General features: G+C 52.9%; 6 protein-coding genes across 6 annotated transcripts; 3 read left to right on the plus strand and 3 right to left on the minus strand.

Moving 5' to 3' along the window:
• Positions 1 to 1,141: 1,141 nt before the first annotated feature.
• J7T55_012915 (kinesin motor domain-containing protein) lies at positions 1,142 to 4,147 on the minus strand (the record flags this gene model as incomplete). Its single annotated transcript, XM_053141551.1, has 6 exons — positions 1,142 to 2,323; positions 2,375 to 3,107; positions 3,178 to 3,203; positions 3,338 to 3,547; positions 3,613 to 3,699; positions 3,785 to 4,147. The coding sequence occupies 6 exons, from the start codon at positions 4,145 to 4,147 to the stop codon at positions 1,142 to 1,144; spliced, it is 2,601 nt and encodes an 866-aa protein (XP_052995262.1).
• A 1,605-nt stretch (positions 4,148 to 5,752) lies between these two features.
• On the plus strand, positions 5,753 to 7,409 carry J7T55_012916 (uncharacterized protein; the record flags this gene model as incomplete). The annotated part of the gene is made up of 3 exons (XM_053141552.1): positions 5,753 to 5,903; positions 6,004 to 7,052; positions 7,161 to 7,409. The coding sequence occupies 3 exons, from the start codon at positions 5,753 to 5,755 to the stop codon at positions 7,407 to 7,409; spliced, it is 1,449 nt and encodes a 482-aa protein (XP_052995263.1).
• Positions 7,410 to 10,779: 3,370 nt separating this feature from the next.
• On the plus strand, positions 10,780 to 12,680 carry J7T55_012917 (uncharacterized protein; the record flags this gene model as incomplete). Its single annotated transcript, XM_053141553.1, has 2 exons — positions 10,780 to 11,641; positions 11,698 to 12,680. The coding sequence occupies 2 exons, from the start codon at positions 10,780 to 10,782 to the stop codon at positions 12,678 to 12,680; spliced, it is 1,845 nt and encodes a 614-aa protein (XP_052995264.1).
• Positions 12,681 to 15,460: 2,780 nt separating this feature from the next.
• J7T55_012918 (uncharacterized protein) lies at positions 15,461 to 16,564 on the minus strand (the record flags this gene model as incomplete). The annotated part of the gene is made up of 3 exons (XM_053141555.1): positions 15,461 to 15,643; positions 15,727 to 15,779; positions 15,865 to 16,564. 3 exons carry the CDS (start codon positions 16,562 to 16,564, stop codon positions 15,461 to 15,463), a joined length of 936 nt encoding a protein of 311 aa, XP_052995265.1.
• Positions 16,565 to 18,485: 1,921 nt separating this feature from the next.
• On the minus strand, positions 18,486 to 19,193 carry J7T55_012919 (ribonuclease p protein subunit p29; the record flags this gene model as incomplete). Its single annotated transcript, XM_053141556.1, has 1 exon — positions 18,486 to 19,193. One exon carries the CDS (start codon positions 19,191 to 19,193, stop codon positions 18,486 to 18,488), a length of 708 nt encoding a protein of 235 aa, XP_052995266.1.
• A 365-nt stretch (positions 19,194 to 19,558) lies between these two features.
• J7T55_012920 (glycerol-3-phosphate acyltransferase) lies at positions 19,559 to 22,426 on the plus strand (the record flags this gene model as incomplete). The annotated part of the gene is made up of 4 exons (XM_053141557.1): positions 19,559 to 19,590; positions 19,723 to 21,709; positions 21,818 to 21,868; positions 21,929 to 22,426. The coding sequence occupies 4 exons, from the start codon at positions 19,559 to 19,561 to the stop codon at positions 22,424 to 22,426; spliced, it is 2,568 nt and encodes an 855-aa protein (XP_052995267.1).
• Positions 22,427 to 22,589: the final 163 nt, after the last annotated feature.

Raw genomic sequence — 22,589 nt, forward strand, 5'->3', positions numbered from 1 at the left:
ATATACAGAACGAGCGACATGGACTAGGAAATGAGCATGATTTGGTTGTTTGTCCTATCAAACCATTCCTCTACTTCCAGAAGAGAGAAGAGCGCTCTATTCAACCTAGACTGCTGATGCCTTACATGCCGCAGAAACCCATGGTACAAAGAGGTCAAAGAAGTCAATGTCCCGGAGTGAATATCCGATTCATGGTCTTGAAACTACCGGTCCTGGAGAAAGCATCCCAACTTGTATCTCACCATGAAACGTGAGTTCTCTTTCCACTCCATATTTGTCTGTGGCTCTTTGTCAGCAGTAATTGCCAGCCTCGAAACTTAAAAATTGATAAATTTATGATGATTATTTTAGAAACCCGCACAAAACGAACCACAGTCGCCGCATTTGTGAAAATTGAGAGTAGATATCCGTTTGAGCATGAAGTATGAATTTCTGTGTCAGAAAGTTCAGAGCAGTCTCTGATATACGAGCTCGGTGGACGGTGGCTATGAAGCCCACTCGTCACTCGATCACCGCCATCGTGCAAAGATGGCAAGCAAACAGACGCATCATCACTCAAGCCAGGGCTTATCAAGCCGAGAAGCCTCAAGTGGCTCGTTGTTGATCTCGTCCAAGTCCAGTATAAGATCTTACGGTCAAAGCAATTGTCGAAGATGGTTGTCAGCTGAAGGTGTACAGATTGCATAGCCAAAAAAAACCAAAAAAAAAAACCCACTCCCCGACTTGCACGAGCAGCTGTGAATAATTTCGAGGCATCTTGCAAGACAAAAATGAATTTATAATACAGCCGTGATTCTCGTACAAGAGTGATTAAAAAGAGAGCAGGCCGGGTATATCTAAAACCATCACTATGCCAACCATTCCATTTCTTCCGGGATCCAGGCTCTAAGTCCTTGGGTTGGGTATCCTTCATATCATCATAGCGTCGTGTCCATGCCGGTCTCGTCCTAACCAGACCGTACTCATTACATTACCATTTGACTGCCCAATTTATTGCCTGCACGATTTCTTCCACCACCTGTCATTCGTGACTCATTAATTACCCAGGGGAAAAGAAAAGCCAAGGAGCGGTTTCCTTTCAGAGAACAGAAATGGCCCGGAGTATCGGGCAGCAGGTGGCAGCTGCGACGTGTGCTTCTTCTCAGAAGACATCATCCTCGTCGTCCATTACACCCTCCCACTTCCGCGCTGTCAACTTTCGAGATCGGACCCGCTTCACCGGACTGCCACCTGCGTCCGCCCGGCTTCTGCTATTTGCCCGACTGTTGTTGGCACTCGCAACCCTCCTGAGGTCTTCCTGGCCTTCTTTCAGGCTCAGGCTCTCCATCCGGCGCTGCAGATTTTCCGGATGGATGTTCTCATTGATGTTTCGGCTGACGCGGGTCGCCAGCGCCTGTCGAGGACTGCTATTCGTGCTTGTTGTGATGTCCTCCCTCTCAGCCAGCGGGGTTCTCTTACTGGGAGTACGCCCGGCAAGCTCTCTCTTGAGGATTGTGACTTCGCGGCGTAATCGTGCGTTCTCCTCTTCCAGGTTTTCGACCAAAAGGTTTTCTTTGTTGACGACACAATCATCCTCGCTCGCCTCAGCTGCAATCATCTGGGTCCTTTCGAACACTTCCAACTTCCGATCCCAGTGCTCCTCGCCCCTCTCAATTGCCATCTGCATGGCTGCCTTCCACCTTGATAGCTCCACAGCGAGCCGCTGCTCAAATTCTGCAACGCAGTCTTCGCGCACTGCCTGTTCTAGCTCCAACATTTTGTCCTCCATTGTCAGAAGATGAGCCTCCGCCGTTTCTCGGGCCTCTTGCTCACGAGCCAGCGACTCGCGAAGGTGATTGGCCTCTTCAGCAAGCCGTGCGATCTCCAGAGCCGCGTTCTCCATAGTAACACGGTCTTCAGACGGCATAACGCTGTGTGGTGTGAGAGTCCGATGCAGGTTCGGGCTTGTGGGCCCCGGCGGGAAGAACGGTGATCGCTGATACTGCAGGACCGGAGACGTAATTGGGCTTGAACATGAGTGGGCTTGATTAGAGTTTCTGTGAATAACCTGACCTTGAGGGTAGGCATGCGCAGTATTTGCCTGCAGGATTGTCTCCGTTATGGAGGGTATGCGTGGGACAGTGACTTCTCGGGCGAGGGCGCTGTATCGGAGGATTTGTGATGTCGCATTGAAGTCACCGTGCGGATCTGCGGTCACAATCATTACAGCCTTTTGTGGGTTTCGGCGGATGGATTGCGATTGACTGAGAGAAGACGGAGACGGAAACGAGTTTGAGAACAACAGCTCAGTAAGTTTGCATTGCCGGAATGGCACGACACCGGGCTGCAATGGAGGGTCAGTTACCAGCCCTCGAAAAGCCAACGGATTTCTCACCTTGCTGTTGCTTCCAACGTCACTTTGCATCTGCAGGCACTGGCCGAGGTACATCAGGCTCTCATTGATCTTCCCGGCCTCAGCAAGTGTCGCTCCGGCCGTCTTTGCATCTCGGGCCCTTTCACTCCCAGCAAGGTCCACTACTGTCAGCGTGCTCCCTGCCCAAGGATACTCGTGCCGCTTGCTGCTGGACCTGGGTCGCTTCTTAATCTCGACGCTAAAGAAGCCGTGGCTGCGTGAGCTAGCACTATTGCTGCCAGTTCCAGCGACTCGTCGCTCATGTAGCCCAGCCTCGAGAACCATAAGTGCCTGGTTCAGGCTACTACAGATAATCTTGCGCAGACCAGCCACCAACTTCCGGTCAGGTGATTGTTCGGTGGACTTGAATATCAGAGGCCTCCGCCGAAACTCTTTAGTGGCGGCTGATTTGACTGGGGGAGTTAAGAGATCAAAGATGCGGTCATTGTAGACCTCGTACATCGAAACCAACACCAGATATTCTGCTGCGGGATCAGATGAAACGTTGACAGTGCTAATATCAGGAACCTGCGGCAAAGCCACAGGTCGGTTCAGGAGCCGTCGTGGCGTCGGCGGAACTGATTCACCCTTAAGGTTGAAAGGTTTAGCATTTCTCTTCTTGTGACGAGCGGAGGCAGTGGCGCCCATGTAATGCTTTGAAGGAGATTTGTATGGGGTGTTGACATTTGCAACGCACACCTGGAGGGGCCGGCGACTGTCCGTCATGGATTGTGTATTGCCATGGGTAAAGACACACCAATCGTGACGGAATTGCTCGGGAGTACCTGGAGAAGACGCGGTATAGTCCTCTCTACAAACAAGACGCACACTCTTCGGTCGGGAAAGCCGAGAAGGAGTGGACGGCTCGGCAATTTCAGGTAACTCAGGAAAGCAGACACTTGGAACAAAAGCAGCAGCATGAGAAAAGGAATCATGGGGTCGTACAAGAGGTGTTTGTGCGCGCGAGGAGGGCCGCGGAGCCCCTGAAGTGTCTCCATAGACGGCCTCAATAAATGTGGATGCGCTGGATATGGTTGCCTCGGAGGCATCTGATGCCTTGATGGATGCTTCAGTTGTGGGGTTCATGTCGATATCCACAAGGTTCTTGCCAATGGATCGGAAGATCACATCCAAAGACAACTGAGTCAGGCCGCGCTGTGATCGAGAACCCAGAATCGTGTGGGACTGTGAAGGGAAAATGTCAGCGACGTGGTCCTTACCCCAGCAAGAACATTAAGCTTGTGTTTTGCGCCGTTGTGGTCTGTCGTATGGAACATGTCCGTGTCTTCGACGGGGACCCGCCGCTTCTGTCATACGAGAAGCATGTGTCCCGACTAGAACCCCCGAGACCAGTACTTTACTCCCACCTCGAGATAAACGCGTGAAACATACCTTGCCAGACCCCGTGACTCCCAGCGTTGCGAGAAGTGCATCAGTGCCATCGCCTCCATGTGGTGCCAAGACACCCTCAACGAGGGGCACGACGTTGGTACAGTGGAAGACATCGAGCTGGGTAGCGTCCTCGGTGAAGACCTGCGTGAAGGCAAACTTCTCGACGGCGCGTCTCCGGTCGTTTGGGGGATTCAGGGTGATGTGGGTCGGCGCTGTCGAAGGAGCGTCGGCTGGCGGAGGCTCGACAGTGATGAATCGCTCAGTCGTTGTCGCACCAGCCTGAGGAGGTCTCAGGCGCAGATAGACCTGAAAAAGATTGTGGGTTTTCTGGGCCGTGGAGGACCCCATGGACGTGTTGTCCATGATCGCTGTGAGGATTCTAGATGTGCTGGGGGATGAGCCGCGAGTCCAAGATGGAAGATGAGTTGATCGTGACCAAGTGAGTGGTGGCAATGATTGAATGTGGGTTGATTGGTTGTGGGGGCGGGAAAACCCAAAGGCTGTTTCCAGACGCAGGTATGGATTGACGAAACGGGCGAGAGTTCAGGACGGCTGTGACAAACGTGCAGCAGATACAAAGATGGAATGTCAGATGCAACAAACTGGTCTGTCTGCAATGCGGTTTCAATTCCAGTTCCAAATCTGGCTGTGGATCTGGATCTGGATCCAGCTAGAAACAGTCAGCAATACACGCCCCAAAGAAAACAAAGCACAGACCGATCGGCGGGGCAACCACCCCTGCGGCTGATCAGTTAGCCGATTAGCGAGCGGGCGATAAGGATACCGATAAGCGACCAAGCCCTCCCCAACGGCAGTGTACGTGCACTATGTACAGTATACTGATCCTCAGACTAGGCCGTCAGGGTCAGGGTCAGGGTCAGGGTCAGGGTCAGGGGCCAGTGGCAGGCGGCCTACCGTTAGCTCCTCGGCCCAGCTTGCGGGAGGGAGTATCTAGGGAGTATCTAGACTACACTATCTATCTAGATTTCTAGGTAGTGGGCGCCAAGACTACAACGGCTGTCTGGAAAAGGAAAAAAGAAACCTCAAATCACTTGCAGACAGACTGCAGCGCATTGTGCACTGTACTGCACGACATGCAACTTGCACCGCACCGCACAAGCACAGCACATCGGCAGGCGTTGAAACTTTGTTCTATTGCGCCCGCCTGTTGCTCCTGCACTGTGCTGCACCGAAACCTTCATAGCGCACTGATCAAGTCACCTACCAGTTGCTGCGTCGTCAATTCGAATTTGGAGATTGGGGAAGTTTGACTCGCAACATTGTTGGAACTGTATCTTGCTCGGATCACGATTCTCGCTACAACTTCACTCAGATCGGATCACACTATCCGGGTGCGCTCGGCCGATGGCCACGATGTGTGTCACCTAGAATTATCTAGGTACTACTCAACCTCGTCCTTGACCTCCTCTACTCACTACCGCCCAGCGAGCGTGACTCGCAGTCGGGGTCCAAGCCTCCTTAGCCTGAGGACTGGCTTCGAACTCCTGGTCTGCGCAGCACCGCAAGCCGGTTCCCCGTCAAATAGAGTTCGTCCGACCAAGATAATATAATTGGGTATCATCTGAGCGGGCGTCCACAATGCATCACACCTTACTTCCCACCCTGCCGAGCACCACGGCACGCCTGGCACGCATGGCTCACATGGGCATGCAATCAATAACAATACTTGTCGCTGATCGTCCTGGTGCTACCTACCGCAGGGGGATCTCACCAGCAGCGCAGCCGCCCCCATTCTGTGCCAATGCTGCTGTCTTCGGCCCAATCCGACTGTTCCGGAAGGGCAGAGCTGGAGACGAATAAATCTATTCAAGTCCCTCCCAAAGCTTGTGCCAATTGCCTGTCTCTAATCATGGCACTGCGTCTCGAAAAGGCTCAACCCCGCCTGCACCCAAGCCACCTCGTGTCGGGCTCTTTGGTTGAGACTGGGGGAGAGATACGTCTCCGAACATGGCTTACGACAGTCTCGTTGCCAGTTTTACGCTCGCTGGCAGCATGACCTCCTGTATTGCAACGTCTTTTGTGCTGCTCTCTTATCTCATCTTCCGCGACCAGCAACATTCCTTCCGGCACGCCTTGATTCTGAACCTCGCCATGGCTGGTACGCCTCCCCCCAGCGCTGATGACTTCTCTCTCTCCTGCTTCACGTCTTGGATCATGCTTGCCTGTGGAAAATGTACTGACTCTCTCCCACAACGCAGAGTTTATAAATACTCTGAACAACTCCATATCGGGCTTCATTTATGTCAAGAACAGGAAGCTGACTCCTGGTCCTGCTTGCACTGCAAACGGCTTCATCGGGCAGCTGACGGTTCAAGCTGTGGACTTCACCATCCTTGCAATTGTCCTTGTGACGCTCCTAACCATCACACGTAAAACTTACCTCCCTGACGTCTCAGTCTGGGCAAAGGCCCTGATCTGCGCTTCTACTTGGATAATCCCGATCATCACCAGCGTTGTTGCTGTCTCACTGAATGTGATGACGCCTGTCAGTGGAAATTGGTGTTGGATTACTGCAAAGCGGCCAGATCTACGATACGGCCTTACTCACGGCTGGCGAATTGGAATCATCTTCCTCACAGTCCTGCTTTACGTCTATATCTGGTGGTTCGTCCATCGCCACTTCAGAGCCTTATTCGGTTCTCGCAGGGGCGCTCGATATGGCTACAATCCCGTAACTGGCGCCGTGCACACAGAGAGTGCCAAGTTGACGAGAGAAAGGCTGGAAGAGTCCCAAGGGACCACTCTGATTGGAGACATGGATACGAGGCCTCTAAGCGATATAAGGGACGACCCGAAGGATTCAAGTGACGGCAGAGACGATGTGACAATGTCGGACTTCTCATTGCCCATTCAGGGGATCGAAGAGGTCACTGGCACAGAACGGGATCTCGTGTCAACCGTGACAATACCAGCACCCAGCGTCGGCCATGCAGACGCGAAACGCAACTACAGCCGACATTTCCCCACGCCTGAAAGCGACAAGCCCGAAATCTGCCCCCGGGTCAGGCACTCTGTCGACGTGCGAGTGAGCATCGCAAAGAAATCATACTCGTGGCTCCCACCAGGTATCCCGCCAGGGTCGTCGACGCGCATCACCCCACACACCGAAACTAAAATCACATCCACACGCTGCTCGCGTGCGGCGCCTTCGAAGCCCCAGAGACACATGTCTGTCTCACAGAGGGACGCTGGGGCCCAATCCCGAGCGCACCAGGTCGAGAAGGAGATCCGACGAATGCTGCTCCTGGTACGTATGAGCTTTGTTTGTTTGCTGCACTGCCCTGGCCCAGCCCCTGTGAACGCTCGCCGGGATCGCGACCCCGGGCTCCTCATCGCACAGCTGACCAAATAGTAGAACGCCTACCCGACCTTGTACGTGTTGTTGTGGATACCGGGCATCGTAAACAGGTTCATGGAGGCGACAGGAAACACGCCGTCGAATCCTCGCGCCGTGGCTGCTCTGCAGAGCACCAGCCAATTCGTCGGGTTCGCCAACGCGCTGACCTTCGGGGTGAATGCGAACATGAGGCGGCGCATTAGCTCGGCGACCGCCGGGGCAGCGCAGGCACTGAAAGCAAAGTCGGAGGCATGGCGGAATGTGTAGCGCGCGGTTGCTGCTGCTTGGTGAGCACGGTGTAATGTCTCTCTTTCAAGCTTATTTTATATAGACAGTGATAGTGATACCCGGTCAAGGACCCGAACCTTGGAATGTGAGAACGTCGATATTGCGTGCAGAAGGTCTGGAGTGTGCGCCGTCTCAAAACATAGCTCCTGACACAGTGGTGCCCAGCTCCAGAATGCCAAATCTTCCACGTGGAGAAGTTCGCCCTTGAATATTATATATGCTGGATATGTAACGAGAATTCGAGACCAACTTCAAGTGATCCCTCATGGTTACCAGCCGACGGCGGTATTACATAAGCGCTCTAGAACCTATACACTCGGCAAAGCGGGAGTGCGATTTCCAGTGGGACAGTTTGGGATAGCAAAAACGCAAGTTCACACTGTATCAATCGACAATGGGGCTGCCAGGATGTATCCATGGGTGCGGGGAACAGAAATTTAGGGGTCCTGGTCACGTCAGATCAAATTAAGAGCAGTGAGCCAGACGAGGGATAAACTCCGGACGGGCCCTTGAAACACTGTGACAAAGCCTGACGACTTATGAAATGTTTCACCATGCCTTTTTTGCTGGGGTGATGGTCACCTTTTTCATGATATAGAGGGCAGCGCATGCTCAACGTATCGTAGCGGAGAGTCTTCAACGTGTGCGGGCAATACCGACTTTTGCGATGAATCAAGGTAGACCTGGCTGCCGGGAACAGTAGGGCGGAGGAGGCCGACAATGCAGGCTCCGTTCCAAACCCGGTTCCGCGCCAGACGCCGCCGCGATAGATGACACTTCAAGAGGCGCCCGCTCGGTGGGTAGCCGTAGCAGGGGAGATCTTGATGGCCAATGGGCGCAGTATTGTGGGTTCAGTCATGAGACTTGGTCCTCATTTTGGAAAGCTCCCAAACAGAGACTTGTTGATTTGCACCACTATCGCCATGAATATCATGATGTAAGGAGTACGCGCAAAAGTTAGTGTCGACGTCGCTGAAGCTCAAGGCGACATATCGGGATTCTGTAATCAGGATCTGGACGCTTTGGGGGGGGGGGGGGGGGGCAGTCGCCGCCAAGCCCAAATAACTTTGTGATGACGGCCCTCAATCAGGCCAGCGGAGCAGGTGGTGTGGGGCACACGACGAACGTTGAAGCGCTCGTCTCCTAGGCACGCCAGGCCGCCCAAGTCCAGTTATCGCAGACTTGAGGTGCAGACCGCTAGAACCAAAGAATCGAACCCGGGGTCTGAAGCAGAAGCTCTCCCATATTGTGGGCGGAAAGAGAAGGAGTACAAGGCAGAGATGGTGAGCAGCTCCCGTGCGTACAGTACAACAGGTGTTGGCAGGGCAGATGTGATGCGCCAGTCGGGAAAGTGTGCTCGTCGTCATCTGCAAACGCTGGACTGTGAAGTCCAGCCTAGAGAGATGGGTCCTAGAAGTGGGGACAGAACATCGTCACACCTGTGGACCCGAGCATTGATTGCTGGTGTCATCGTCCCTGGCCAGATCGAGAAGGCGACAGACAGATTTATGGGCCTGGAAAGGCGAGTCGGGCAGCTTGTCGCATTGCCGTCGTCGCCTGTACGTACACCTCGCCTCTCCACACATGGCCAGTTGGCTTTTCCTGATGTGTGCTGTATATGGATGCCGCGGTTGGCTGTCACAACAGCAGAACAGTTGGCAGAGGGGTTAGACCAGGGCTCTTCAGCTCCTCCTTGCGAGGGCTTGGAACGTTGCGATGCTGGAGAGGAATTGAGTTCTGAGGTGATTGCTGCTTGTCAGACCTCGCAGCCGGATGGGAAAAGAAACCAAACCACCTTACACCTTGCCTGTCAAAATGGCGGTGACGGCGGTCGAGGAGGTGCTCGATTGGACGGAGGCGGACTTTGCTGCCGTCTGTCGTTCATGCTGAATGCTTGTTGCTGCTGTGTGCTGCCGCGGCGGCACTGCGCAAGGGCAGGTAGACTATACTTGACGCACAGTACCCAAGACCATTGATTGGGTATGGCGTCCAGGGGTCAGTCAGAGCCTGGTGCATGCAGTCTGCAGGAGGAAGTACACTAGATACTGTACAGGAGGGTGAAGAGGCTACTGCCCCCAGGGTTGCCTGTCTGCAATGTGGACGACCCACTGTCGTGTGAGTGAGCGTATGAAGCGTGTGTTAGTCACTGTTGCTCATGCCATGCACGACCGTAGGAAAGAGTCACCGACAGCTGATATGAGTCGTCGCCAGGAATGTCTAGCTGACGGGTTGGATGGCCGGGTCGAGCTGTGGTTGGGCAAGGGCTGTTGGCGATGATGATGGTGATATGGCAGTGAGATTAACCGTCGCAGCACCGTGAGTGAATATGCAGGTGAGCACTGAGCAGGTGAGACGACTGCCATGCCTGGCTGCACCTGGGGCTGGAGGCCAATGCCCAGAGGTGCGGTCGATGCAGCGGGTGCAGCTGTGCAGCGGGTGTAGCTTGTCCGTCCCTTGATCCGCTGGGCATGGGCTCGCAGGCTCGCAGGCTTGCAGGCTCTAGCCTCTGGCCCAAGCTCATTGACCATTCACAGTGCCCGCATTGGGTCCCACCCCAGAAAAAAGTTTCTGGGACCTTGACTAGGCACTTGAGAAATTTCGGGCCCCTCTCGCTTACAAGACTGCCCTGCCCTGCCCTGGCCTCCCCTTCCTCTTCCCTTCCCTTCCCTCCCCACCCAAACCAAACCACCATCAACCCAAACAGACAACGAAGTCGCAATACCATCCACAGAGATTCACATAAACCCAGTCCAAACTTCGTCGAACCCCTTTTGTCAACATGTCTTCGGTTGTCCCTGAGCTGTAAACGCCCACTGCGCGGCGTCGGTCGGCGTGAAAGTCGACCGATGCCTCGCAGTCCCGCAGCATCAGAGATCAGTCCGAGTCCTTCGACGAAGTTATCCAGACCTTGAAAGCCTGTCAAGAGCCTCCTCACCTTACCCAGAGGCACCACGCATCCACGGCACTGACACTGCTGTCGAGCCCCATACGCAGGGAACCAAGAGGCCTGTCTCCGAATCCAACAACTACACCGTTTGCCCTCTCCCGGCGGGCCTGAAAGCGTTTCCACACCCTTGAGACCGAGCTCCACTTCACTTCTTCCCTCTCCTCGGATTCGAATACTCGCAACAACCACCTCTCTGCTCCTGCGCTCCCCTCCTTCCTACTCGACTCGGCTCGAATCGACACGACGGGGCTCCAGGCCGATCGATACCCACCAAGTCAAACTGCCTACACAAATCCCGAGGCTCTACTGCATACACCGGCTCGGCGTCACTGACTACCACTGTACTCTGTTCTGGAAATTGAGATCGTTCCCTCCTTCGGAAGAGGATAATCAGCTCCAGCTATGCCTCCCAAGATCGTCCTCAAACGGGGCCTAAATCGAGTGCCCACGGGTGGCAAGTCTATCAAGGCGCCGAAGAAGGGCCCCAAGAAGGCGCCCAAGTCTTCTAAGCAGCGACGTGCATCCTCCTCCTCCTTGTCATCCGCGTCGCTCGACCTTTCCGACGATGAAGGTTATTCCGGCGTGGAGGACGTAAGTGACTCAGACGACGACGAGGAAAATGTATTTGCGGCCGAGGAGGAGCACATACTCTCCAACGCGAGGCAGCATGCTGCCCCGCCACGCTCCCCTCGGCCGACCTCTTCTGACGAGGACGAAGCCGCCGCTGATGCGGATGATGATGATGACACAGATGACAATGAGCACGATAACGAGCAAGTGGTCGAATCTATGGATGAAGACGGTGATGATACTAGCAGTGTAAGCTGGAATGGCTTCACGTCTGAGAATGACGAGGCCGCCCCAGCCCAAGGACACACTGCCGAGCCAGTCAGTACAACTCCTGTTGAACGTCATGTCCGCTTTGCGGGCGTCCCCGACTCAGAGTCGGACTCTGACGAGACCGAGGAGGATGTCGATGACTTCTTCCCGGACATTTTCATTGCTCAGGACTCGCTCGACTCTGGGTTTCGCCGGGAGATTGAGCAGGATGATGACGATGATTCGTCAGTCTCTGCCACGTACTGGGACTACTCCGGCGCCGCTGGCGTGCCAGACGACTCGGATGACGACCCATACGGGATCGACGAGGAGTATCCCAATATATTCGGGAGCAACAACGTGAACGAGTCCAACGACGCCACACACTCAAAGGTTCCTGTTCTTCCGTTGCCCGAGGAAGATGACGAATCAGACGGATATGAGTGTGAGTTGTGTCGATGCATGCTGTTCTCGCGTTTTGATGCTGATTATGCCTGGTAGCCGATGGTGAGACGACTGAAGAGGACGAGCCTGAGCCAGTACCTCGTAAGAAGCTGATTCCGATTTTGCGTGATACGTCCGGAGAGCGCTCTGATTCAGAGAGGTCTGAAGGCGGTACACCCCGGCCAATCAAGAGGTCGATCAAGAAGCCAATTGTTGTCATGAATCCCGTCACCCGAAAAATGATGGTAATCACTCCACAGAAGAAGAAGCGTCGTTTCGACGTGATCCTCGATCCGGCGCAATTCCAGCCAGACTACTTTACGTTTCCCAACTCCACCCAGACTTCCCCAATCATGGGCAACCCCGGCTCGCTCATGATGAGCGCCATGTCGTCTGCCAACTTCTTTGCTGGCGGCATGATGGATTTCCAGACTGTCGGGCCGGCCGAGGCTTTCTTCCCGTCGGGTGCTGAACCGTACATGGGAGACGACAGTGAGGATTCTTGGCTGGTGGATGCTGAGCAGGACGACGAGGATGCCGAGGAAAGAAACCTGAACATCGAAGACTTTCTCGATTTCGGCGATGTGGGATCAGACGGAGAGGATCAGGCTGACAAGTCTGATGATGGAAATACCGACGCAACGCCTTCGCGTCGCAGTTCCATGGCTCCCAGCGCACTCAGCGATTCCAACAACGATGTCCATCCACTTCTCAGCCACCTGACCAACAACGCGGATGCCGTTGGCGCCTTCCGTCGCAACCAGGTCAACCAGCAGCTGATTCTGAACGGGCAAGCAACGCAGGAGTCTCTTGCATTCTCAAATCCGCTATATCATGGTACTTTACGTGGTATCAAGCACGGCAGTCTTGGAGGCGCAGCTACTCCTCTGACACCGGAGCGTCGTCACAAGAAAGCACTGGCCAAGAGTCCCTCCGAGGCTGTTATGCAAAAGCGCAAGGCTTCTGGTCCAGCCTCCGACATGTCTCAAGCCCATAAGAGGCAGCGGAGCATTTCGGACGTCAGGACGATGCACCTCTGAACGCTCGACAAGAACGATAGTCTCCACCGCTCTTCTCAACACAACATCAAATACGCTCATGGACGGCATGGCTACGGGGCCTTGTCACACTGCCAAAGTTGAACATCCTCGCTGTCATCCCTGGCCTGATTCTTCCCTTCCATTTATGAACACAAAACTCTATCGCCACCTGATCCGGTCTTTCATTGATTACTTTGTCTTCAAATCTCGTTGGTACTCCATTGTGTTTTTTTCCTTGCAATATGCTCTCACGAGCTGCAGAGCCCTTGTGGCATCTTGCATTTCGCTCGCACAACCGCAGTCCAGCTATCTGAACAATAGCTCGACCAGTTGCACGCATGCTCCCACCGAATCCCACCAGTGCTTGAAATGCAGACGTGGACAAAAGTTTGGGAAGGTTTAGAGAAAATAGACAGCCATGACGGCTAGATGGGCGCACTTGTGCGTTCTGGGTTCAGCGGATACGCTGTTAGCCATAATGTCTATTGCGCTCGACTAGGAATATGAAAGTATTGCGACCTGGCTGGGATGGAAAGGGTACTAAAACAAATGCTTCCAGTAATTAAAAGTCTAAAAGCAATGTCAACGCCAACACATTTTATTTTAAGTCGTCCGAAATGCTGTGCAGTGTGTTGTGAACCTCATCAGGCACTGGTTATCCAAGGGTGACACACAAGCGGTCAGACAAGCCAGAATCGTTGAGCACGTATGCTTACTTTCCTAGGAATTCTTGACTTGTCGATGCAGCAAGTCTCTATTCAGAAATGTCGTAGGCCATCGCGCCGTGTTTGTTCCGCGCAAAACCTGGTTTTCTTTCACAGCCAGGTTTATCTTTCTTTGCGAATGATCATGTCTTGATAGGTCACCCCCTCGGCTTCTGTGCCTCATAAGTACGAGAGTATGGCATAGCTGGGGATATCGCGAACCAGATCTTTCGTGAGCTCCAGGCAGTCGTCGCTGCAGTTCAAGAGTCGCATCGCACTAGGTGGAAACTAACACTTTGTGACACGGAGCTTGACTACTGCTGCAAATCAACTCTATGTGTGCCGGCCAAAAGACCATAATAACCAATCGCCAGATTGGCTATTCAGCAGTATATAAGAGCCGTACCGTCACACTTTGTAGGGTTCGGTGGGTATGGAAAGCAATTGTAGCTGTCGAGCTTCAGAATACTAGGTAATGCTGAACAAGTTGTAAAGATCTGATTACGCTGTTTGGGATCGTCCAAGAAAGCAATGACAAATTGACAGTGGGTGCAGGGATCCCCGTGGGTTCTTATATTAATCTTATTACAGCGCCGCCATCGATGAGGAATATAGGAGCGGACTCTCTGCCGCGCGCTTAATGCGTATATTTTGTTGCCGCCTGGACAATTGACATGACCTGCAATAAAAGACTATATTTATAGTAGAAAGTTCAAGGTCTCATGCCAAATTCACTAAGGAGTGCGGTGCCTAGAACGCAGTGGATATTGACCATGCAGTACGTATTTCATTTCAGCAAACACCTTTCATCGTGGAAAATAACATCACACACATAGCCTGCAGAGCAATTAACAAGCCAGGCTCAATTCAATGGATATACAAGAGGTTAGTCATATTCCTTGCTCGGAACAGAGGAACATCGAGATACATAGCACACCTTTCGGCTACTTTGAGAAGCAGGGATAGGACAATATAAACATCACCATATGGTGCATCTGGCTCATATTATTAAGTCTATGAGAAGTCTTTCCATTAATCGTCGGGACCACTCACCTTAGTCAGCCCCCGGAGCGGTCAGTCTGGCAGCTAAGCCGGGTGCGCTACCTCCTTTGGCACAATAGCCCAGTCTAATTTATACAATAAAGGTTCCTTGATAATAAATTAATAGTTTTTCATCATGTTAATCCAACTTGAACTATTGTATCTAAAAAGAAAAGTATAACTTATAACTATAATTATATCCTTTTTTTTTTCTTCTTTTTTTTTCAAAAAAAATATATATAGTATTTCAAGCTATTTCAATCTTTTTATTAAAACTTTTGTCCAGATTCAGAGTATTATACTGAATATAATCAGCATATTTGTGATCAAATCACATGACCTCATAGCGCCAGTGGTTTAGCGGTAAAATCCATCGTTGCCATCGATGGGCCCCCGGTTCGACTCCGGGCTGGCGCATTACTTTTACATTTTCTTTTTCCTTGGAAAAAGTCTGCTGGTGAAGATGCCATGGAGTTTGCTCAGTCACTTAATGGGTAGACTCCTTATGGTTAGCTATAGAGGAAAATCAATTTTCACCCCTCCACCCTCTGAGCATAGTTTGGGAGTTATATAACCAGATATACCAACTCTTACCCTTAGATCTTCATGCAATATAAGCTGGAATCAGGATGACTCTGGCTAGATCCTTAGATTCCTACTCTCACTATTCTCGCCCTTCCACTACTATATGAATTATTTTATCCTAATCTAGTTTCGAGCTAGAGAGTGTTTAAGTTTGATGGCTATATGCATAATTCAAGACAGGAGCCAGGTTTATATCAAGTTGGCTACAGAGGAAGATGAATATACTTACGTCCTCTTAGTGTGTTTTGGGAGGCATGTAACCAGGGATATCAATGTTCATCTCTCAAGGTTGATTCACATGTAGATTGTATCTGAATTCAGTGATCTAATGAAGAGGAAGACTGTCAAGCTTTGGCCTTGTTATTGGGTTCGAGGTGCAAACCCAAGTACCAAAAACCTATAAGCCTAAGGTATGCTTCAAAAGCAGTCTCTTTTATGGGAAAGTAATCCTTAGCTCATCACAACCTGTATCGTCCCCTGGGGTGTCTCCGCCTCAAGTCCTTCTGTCACGGCCTCCTCACCCTCCGGTACCCAGTCGGAGCCAAAGATCGGCCCGCACGCTTCAACAAATTGGGGAGCGTGGTCATCACCAAATGCATCAGCGCAGTTAGACACTGTCCCGTTGACGCAGTACTAGTAATGAAGCGAGAAAGTCAGTACGCCACAGGAATCCTATAAGACGCTTCAATTTCGGCAGACGTTGAGCCAAGACTTACGCGATAGGGATAGAAGTACACTTGTGTGTCGGTACTTCCTGTGGCCCATTCAACTATGACGAGTTAGCAACCCGATCTGGACAAGGTTCCATGATGGAAAGAGACTGGGGACCGTAGGGGAATAGGCTTTTGACATACAGAACAAACTGACGCCGCTCAAGGCCGGGAACCTGCGACTCGTCAGATTCGCGAGGACTCCAAAGAAGGCGTCGTATTGTGGTTCCGCGGCCGAGGTGTCGTTCACGGTCCGGTTGTTTTGCTTCGTGCCCGTCGTCACCTCGGTGCCCACCGCGGAAAAGCTGGAGCCGCCGAAGGTGGCCGTTAGAACGACGCCAGGCCCCTGGCTGGTGTAGTTGCTATCGATGTCAAAGTCGCATTGCGAGTCGTCTGACTGCCTCCGCATAAGTCCGTTGTCGAGGGAGTCGACCACAAAGGCAGAAGCTGGGAGGACGGCGAGCAAGGTGAGGAACAGGGCGAGCAGCAGGCGTGATGGGCTACCTGTGCGAGGTAGGCCGGCTGATGTCTGGATCGTTTCATTTTGAGTGTTGCTGATGCTGCGCTGGCAGTACGCGAAGCCAGGATAAGTGTCGTTGGTGTTTGTATTGTTTGCCCAGCATTTGCTGAACTCGGCCATGCTTAGGGACGTCTCGCAATACGAATTGCACCAGTACAGCTGGACGTCACCATCACAGCAGGATCGGATGCTGGTGGTATTGGCACTTTGGATGCCGCACACGCGCGTCCCTGTGTTGTTGCGAAGGACTGGCGTGGAGAGGGAGAGCCTTGAATCATTGCAGTTGGTTGTTTTGCCAACTAGGGTGTATTGCAAATCAGACATGGTAGAAGTTACTTTGTCAATCTTACAGCGTGAATGCTTATCAGATTGTGCATGTGAGTGAGAGTCGAAGTCGGGCAATTTCCAATTATTTACATACGTCGTCATCAAGGGCAAAGCTCTTGTTGAGTTTCTCTTATATATCTCGTCTCTCGATTACTCAAATCTCCTTATACAGCTTGCAATGACGTGAAAAGGCGGCAGACTCTTTCTTTGGAAAGATGCCAAGCATCCTTTTGAATCCTTAGTTTTGCGAATGGCCAACCGGGCGCCATAGCACCGACGATCATTGAGGCAGGGCGGTCGACGCCGCACGTGCAGCCACAAAAATCCTCTGTGAACTCCAGGCATCAATTGTCGCTACCAGGAATGGACCCATACGCGGGTCTTCAAAACGAGTCAGCGATGAAGCCCATCTGGATACTGCGGCTTCGACGGGGCAAGCACTGCCCAGAATCTTATATCAGAGTGGTGCCAAGTGTGGCATAGCATCCTCGCAGGACTTTATGGGTCTCGCTTAATCTGCAAATGGGACTGGGATTGGGATGACGTGTCTCAGACCTCGCGGTCATTCCTCATCCTCCTTTGCACATAATTTTCAGTCATGTAGAATGCAATATGTTTCCCCGGACGTGTTGGTTCTCTATCGCCGTCTTCTGTACCCCCGCCTTGGAAGCGCAGGCGATTGCAAACGTTTGCAATGGTCTTGCGATTCTTGATCGAATTGAAAGAGACTGAGTGGAGACGATCAGCATGCCGCTCTTTTCAAGGCACTCTAGCATAAAGGTTTCGTCGAGTTTCTCAGGCATTGGACGAAACGGCGTATGACTTTGAGACCGTAGTCCTGGATTGCGATGCCTAAACTTCCATTTGTTGCACAATGTCATCGCAGCGCGATCAGCACAAAGCACAAGAACGTTGATCATAAGTAGACGACATCTGGATGATTTCAATATTGATCAAGAGTCCACACGCTCAAAGACCAAGGTCGTCTTTCATCACATTCGCGAAGGTCACAAGAAGAGAAAGGTTATGGAGCATGTAAGATATAGTAGTCAGTGATTTTACAAATCGCTTTCGACATGGTTCAAGCAAGATGAGTGCACGAAAGAGAGGAGTTGAAATGTCTTTTAAAATGCCTGAACTAGGTTTTGTTCCTTGGGCCAAAGTGGATGTAGACAGAGAAAACTGCACCGATAATTATGCCTGTTTCATCTCTCCTATTCATCTTTGCACAGTATGTCTGGAGACACGTGGTACGAGAAGCAAACAGCACAATATCTCCATGTTTGACATGGGTGGCTGTTTGGCTGGCACCTTGTGTAATGAGGGATCATGAACCCCCCCCTCCCCCCCCAAAAAAACTCCCTCGGCGGACCCAGGCTCGTAGCCTCATGTAGCATACAGCTTGGGAAACTGCCCCCCCCCCTTCGGCGGCAGTTTCAACGCTGTGGCAGCATTCAACATGTTCCAGGACTTATAACATCCCAAAGATCGGCATAATGAAAATCCCACGATCCAGAACTCACCCGGATTTGGTGACCATGTTTATGCTCAGAAGCCATCGGAGCAAGTCACCCACTCGACGTAACCACAGCTAACGAGTTTTCGTCGCTCGGTGGCTCAATGTAGACATGGCTCATGTGAGTTCTCTGTTGTGCAGAGGCTACGCAACCATTCTCATTCGTTTGCAGATCAAGAGCAGGCGAAATGTAGGCTCAAGGTCGTAGATGCGAATCATGCTTGCCAATTCGTCAGCCCAAGTCGCATCTATATGTACCGCCATTCGGGTTTCATTCAAGTTGCCCGAGCCTTTCGCTCGCAAGCCTCTGATCTCGGCAATAAAGCGGTCTTTGAAGGTGCGAAGACCATATCGTTCTGTGAAGCAGACTCTGTCAAGTCGGCCAGAGCTCTTGGGGTCTCCTCAAACCTTTTCCAGGAAGTGCGGCTTGAATTTTCTGTTGGCCCGATCGGCCGATCGAACAGCAAACTGGTCCCCATAGATCTCAAGAGTCAAACTTTTCGGCGGCGGAGCCTGTTCCTTCCCTTTCGCCTCGCGATCCTTGGTCGCATCCGAGGGTGGGATCTCGACCCGGAAGAGAGTCCCCTCCTTTGGCACAAGTTTGACCTTGTTTTTGGGAGTGATTATCTCGAACACAAACCTGGCGTCCTTGATCACAATCCCCTTGATGCCGACTCTTCCCACACAGCCACTCCTGACGACCTCGACCTCGGCGCCGTGCATATCGGCGGAGCTCAGCTTTGACGCAGCACCTTGACCACCGGTGTAGACCTCACTACCTAGGATCTCCCTCACGTAGCCCAGCCACAGGTTGTGTAGCGGCAGGAATGCGACATATTTCTGACCGTCGCGGGGCACATCGTGTAGGCCAAGTCGGCGGCGTTGTTTGGCAGATAGCGGTTTGGGCTTGAGGGCTTTCTTGCGCTCCTTGGCTTTGCGCTCGCGCTCTTTGCGGCGGGTTTGCCGGGCGGTGGCTTGTGGGGGAGGGGAGGTTGGGCGCAGGAAGAGCGGGCGGTGTTGGATTTTGTCTGAGTAGATGCGCTCGGCCGAGGTGGGAGAGTGGGCGCGCGCGAGGAGGGCTTGGGTGATGGGTTGGTTTTTTGAGCTCATGTTGTTGAGATATGGTGGCTCTGTAGGAGGCTCATGTCTCTGCTGAGAGCTTGGGCTGGTGAGGTGTGTTGTGTTGTGTCGTGTCGTGTCGTGTTGGAAGGAAGTTCGACGTTGTGGTCGGAGATTTATTGTTGGCGGAAGGAGTTGACTCGAGCTCCAACTTTTTGCCTGCGAGGCTCGAAAGCTTGGGCTGCAGGGTCCCGCTCACTGACACCCAGACACCCTGGTGGCCCAATTTACCCCAACTTTTGCTAGTCTGATTAGGCACAGTAGCACCATCCTTCACATGCTAGAACCTAGGTTAGAGCCTGCACGAGGAGAGCTCGGCATCGGCAAGCAGCGGCCACCCCACACTGAAGGTCACAATGTCACCGGATTCCTCGCTTTATGCGCCAGGGTGACGACGGCATCTGGGTGTGCCTGGACGCGACTAACTCCGTCGGCAATGCATTTGTTGTTTTCACATCTGCACTGGAGGGACATAACGACGGCCATGACATAATCGAGTCTGACACACTGCTGCCAACAGTCCGTCTTCCCACAGAAACACGGACGAGACGAACTCAATCCGCTTCCACTCCTACCCACGCCTGGCCATCGCCACCATGGCCAACGGCGACGATGACAATGCCTCGCGCGATTCTGCGCCCGACCTCCAGATCCTCGGCGACCAGATCACCCTCCAGCCCTCGGGCTACGTCGAGCCTCCCGTACCACATCCAAGCCACGCTGTTCACGATGCCACTGTCGACGACGACGCCGAAGCCGAGAAGGAGGAGGCCCTCATGAAACACACCGCCCACTTCCGCTCCGAGCCTCTGCAGTTCCTCCGCGAAGTCTCGCTGTATGTGTCCGGCACAGGCTGGCGCGCCTACGACGATGTCATTGGCCAGCCCATCTTCTACTCGGGCTTCTCCGAGAACATGAAAAACGCCATCCTGTCTGCACCTTTGCTCAACGCCCGGATATCCAAGTTGGCGGAGCGGAGGCTGGCCGTGGAGGAGAGCAAGGGCTTGTTGGGAGACAGAACCAAGGACAGCCGGGAGTATGACATCCGAAAGGCCCAGCGACGGAGTTTCCTCGAAAGTGGCCTGCGGGAGGTTGCCGACAAATGGACAGACCAGATGATCTGCAAATTCGAGAGCAAGACCTTCATCAGGGGCGCCTACTATCTCGTCACTCAGCTCCTGACCAGGGCATATCACCAAGGGATACACGTGTCGTCCGAGGAGGTCTTGCGACTGCGGAGAGTCGCCGAAAAGGCTGCCGCCAACAAGCAGAGCATCGTCTTCCTGCCTTGTCATCGGTCGCACGTCGATTATGTCTCCATGCAGCTCATCTGTTATCGCCTTGGGATTGCTCTGCCTGTTGTCGTTGCTGGTGACAACCTGAATTTCCCGCTGGTGGGCAGTTTTCTGCAGCACGCTGGCGCATTCTATATCCGGAGAGCATTTGGGGATGACACCCTATACACGACCCTTGTTCAGACTTACATCGATACTTTACTGCAGGGTGGTTTTAATTTTGAGTGTTTCATTGAGGGCGGACGTTCAAGAACCGGAAAGCTGTTGTCACCAAAATTTGGTATACTGGGCTTCATCATTGACAGCCTGTTGTCCGGCCGGGTCAATGATACCATCATATGCCCGGTCAGCACACAATATGACAAGGTTATTGAAACCGAGGGCTATGTCACAGAGTTGCTCGGTGTGCCCAAGAAAAAGGAGAACCTTGCAGACTTCCTGAGCAGCGGCGGGTCCGTATTATCACTGAGACTGGGCCGAGTTGACGTGCGTTTCCACGAGCCTTGGAGCCTGCGAGGTTTCATCAACGAGCAGCTCACAAGGCTTAACCATCCTCCGAAATCTCTCAAGGTAGATATAGACCCCAGCATTCGCCAAAAGCTCCTCCGCATTCTCGGATATCGAGTCTTGGGCGACATCAACGACGTCTCCGTGGTGATGCCTACTGCCCTTATCGGAACCGTCCTGTTGACCTTGCGCGGCCGTGGCGTTGGCAAGACCGAGCTTGTACGGAGGGTAGAGTGGCTTATCGAGAGAGTTCGCGCTAAGGGTGGGCGTGTGGCGCACTTTGGCAATGCTCCGCTATCTGAGGTGATCGACCGAGGCCTCGAAGTGCTCGGCAAGGACCTGGTTGGCGTCGTCGATGGCCTTCCGGAACCGACCTACTACGCTGTCGATCGCTTCCAGCTGAGCTTTTACAGGAACATGACCATCCACTTGTTCATAACCGAGGCGTTAGTCTCGGCGGGCATGTACACTCGCGTCAAGCAGGGCGGTGGGCCAGCCATCCAAGACATTTCGTACAGGGACTTGCACGATCAAGTCCTATTCCTCAGTTCTCTTTTCAGGGGGGAGTTCATCTTCTCAGGCGAAGGACTGGCGGTCAATCTGAACAAGACGCTCGCTGGCCTTGAAGCTGACGGCGTCCTGACTCTAAAGCGGGACGAGCAGGGCCAGGTCACGACTGTGGGGCTGTCTGACCAGGAGAGAAGGGTTGGTCGGGAGAATTATGACTTTTACTGCTTCCTCATTTGGCCGTTTATAGAGGCCAGCTGGCTGGCCGCTGTGTCATTAATGGGGCTAACACCACCCCTGGGACAGCAGAATGAGGTGTGGATCGAGGTATCCAAGGCACAAAATAGTGCTCAAATTGTAAGTCATGGCCCCTAAGTTTCGCACATCAAGCTCTGAGACCTAACACCTCCCGTGCAGCTCGGCAAAACTCTCTACCACCAGGGCGACCTTTCTTACTTCGAAGCCGTGAACAAGGAAACCCTCAAGAACGCGTACACACGCTTCGAAGAGGAGGGCATTATCCAAGTCGTCAAGTCCAGAGACACAAAGATCCCGCCACGGCTGCGCCTAGCGCCCGAGTGGCAGCCGGCCCGCGACTCAGAGACCGGTGACCTCAGCGCCATAGGCTCTCGGCTATGGAACTTCACGGAGAAGATCGCCAGCAGCCGGCGCGAGGGCAAGAATAGGCGCGACGGTGCGACGGTAAGCACGAGAGTGGTTCGGCTGACGGACCTGCTTGGGCGCAAACTGTTCGAGGAGGCAGTGAGCGGTGCCGAGGGCAAGGGCAAGGGCAAGGGGAAGGGGAAGGAGAAGGCCAGCTATCCCACCCTGAGCAGCGAGGATGCGCTGGTTCTCAAGAGGACTGTCCGGGAGCAGCGCCGGCGGAGGAGCCTAGAGAAGAGGGCGCGGCTGTAGATACAAGGGAATGCCTTCTTGAGATATACATTCTGAAAAATTAAGCAGACCGCATTGACTTGGCAAAAATGAGCCCAAGAGATGAGCATAGAGCGGCTTGCTTGGTAACGCAGCTTTGGCTGCGGTCATGGGTATCGTCTTATCTATCCTAACTTTTTCTGCC

The sequence above is a fragment of the Diaporthe amygdali genome, assembly GCF_026229845.1.
Source record: "Diaporthe amygdali strain CAA958 chromosome Unknown NODE_9_length_1275696_cov_64_842800, whole genome shotgun sequence".
In the NCBI taxonomy this organism is placed as follows: Eukaryota; Fungi; Ascomycota; class Sordariomycetes; order Diaporthales; family Diaporthaceae; genus Diaporthe; species Diaporthe amygdali.